A 2075-nucleotide genomic window follows, 5' to 3' on the forward strand; every position below is an offset into this window, starting at 1 on the left:
CTGAGGCGGGTGGATCACCTGAGGTCGAGAGTTCAAGACCAGCCTGACCAACATGGAGAAACCCCGTCTCTACTAAAAATACAAAATTAGCCAGCCAGGCGTGGTGGTGCATGCCTGTCATCCCAGCTACTCGGGAGGCTGAGGCAGGAGAATCGCTTGAACCCCAGAGGCAGAGGTTGCGGTGAGCCGAGATCACGCCATTGCACTCCAGCCCGGGCAACAAGAGCGAAACTCTGTCTCAAAAACAACAACAACAATGAAAAGAGATATTAGAGATGATATCATCAACGACTGCCCTTGGGTAAGAAAGTGGGTGCGGAGAGAGATGCCGCTGCCCTGCCCAGCCGCCATGCAGCCTGAGCACCTCCCCATCACTGCCCACTGGTGCCAGGCAGAGCCAGGGCACTCCCAGCCTCCATCACCTCTGTGCCAGGCTGAGTGCCACAGCCTCATCAAGCTCATGAAGATGGAGACTCTCCCACCTGCTCACTGAGACGGTACACGTAGACTCTGCCTTCTTCTCCATGAACGTGGTAAAATGGAGCAGCCACCAGCAGGAAGTCCGTGGTTCCATCCATGTCAATGTCCACAGGGCACAGCTCAGAGCCAAAATAGGACCCCATCTACAGCCCGGGAGGAACTCAGCTCACCAGGAGCCCCACTCCTCCACCCCTCAGCAAGGCTACACCGTGCCCACGTGCTTCCTGGACCACCCGGTTTGGGTCCTTACATATCAGTTTGCTCACCGAGAGTAACAGGAGAGCGGAGGAGCAGCCCAGGCCCCACAGCGGAGGAAACTGTGTAGCAATCAGACATGCAGAGCCCTTGAGCTCCACTCAGGAGCCTGAGTTTTACCCGGCCTGGGCCCTGGCCCACTGTGCACCCTGGGACCCACCCCTGTCCCTTGGGGCCTTCCGATTCCCCATCCGTCAAAAGGGGTGGGAGCTTTCCCCAGTGGGTACCTGCTCTCCCTCTAGCACTGGCAGGAAGCTGGTCTCTGTGCCCTCCTTCTGGAGCTCAAACACGGCCCCATGATGTTTGTACCGTGGAGCCCCCGCGACGTAGGAGACGCTGCAGGTCTTGTGCAGCACGGCCACAGCATAACCTGGGGCCAGGGTGGGATGGCTGTGAACACACCGTGTGCTCCCACCTGGCCTCTCTTTTGGCCCCGGCACCTTCCCAGTCAGGCCTTCAAAGTGGCCTGGGGAGGGGGGTAAAATAGGAGAGACTGTCTTCCTCACTATATTAAAGATCTGCACCACCGAACACTCTCCCTTTGCCAGTCACACACATCCCCATCAACAGAAGTGATGCACACACTGTCACGTATGCAGCTTTGCTCAAAACACTCGTTCGCACACATCTACTACCCACGCTCACACACACATCCTAGGGGGACCGAGAAGAGGCGTGAGAGGATTGCCCACCACTATTATTATTTTTGTTTATTGATTTATTTTTGAGACAGAGTCTCGGTCTATAACCCATGCTGGAGTGCAGTGGCACAATCTTAGCTCATTGCAACCTCCACCTCCTAGGTTCAAGAGATTCTTGTGCCTCAGACTTCTGAGTACGTGGGACTACAGGCGTCCGCCACCACGCCCAGCTAATTTTTGTATTTTTAGTAGAGACAGGGTTTTGCCATGTTGGCCAGGCTGGTCTCGAACTCCAGACCTCAGGTAATCCGCCCGCCTTGGCCTCCTGGGATTACAGGCGTAAGCTACTGCACCACTATTATTAATGGAGAGGCCCCGCCTTCCTGTGGGCGGCTGCTCTGCCTGGTGTACCTGATAGGCCCTGTCCCTATCCAGGAGGCGGTAATTCTCAGCCTCAGGGTCCCTAACCAGGGCCCGCCCCTCGGCCCATGTGACCGACCACGTCTCGCCCCCATTTGGAAACCTCAAGTACAGCCCAATGCGCAGCCTCGGTGTCCCCGTCTGGGCATCACCCTCACCCAGGTGATCTCCAGGCCCCGTCCTTCCCAGATAATCTCCAGGCCCCGCCCTCTTCCAGGTAGCCCCCAGGCCCCGCCCTCGCCCAGGTAGCCTCCAGGCCCCGCCCTCACCCAGGTAGTC

General features: G+C 57.6%; 1 protein-coding gene across 1 annotated transcript in view; it reads right to left on the minus strand.

Moving 5' to 3' along the window:
- Nucleotides 1–2075, minus strand: part of ITGAE (integrin, alpha E (antigen CD103, human mucosal lymphocyte antigen 1; alpha polypeptide)) — a 101934-nt gene that overhangs the window by 56375 nt on the left and 43484 nt on the right. The window contains exons 12-13 of the mRNA XM_011980454.1: nt 963–1105; nt 483–623 (exon numbers count right to left, since the gene is read on the minus strand). Coding sequence (XP_011835844.1) covers nt 483–623; nt 963–1105 — 284 coding nt within the window. The remainder of the gene's footprint in view (nt 1–482; nt 624–962; nt 1106–2075) is intronic.

The sequence above is a fragment of the Mandrillus leucophaeus genome, unplaced genomic scaffold (assembly GCF_000951045.1).
Source record: "Mandrillus leucophaeus isolate KB7577 unplaced genomic scaffold, Mleu.le_1.0 Scaffold212, whole genome shotgun sequence".
Lineage (NCBI taxonomy): Eukaryota > Metazoa > Chordata > Mammalia > Primates > Cercopithecidae > Mandrillus > Mandrillus leucophaeus.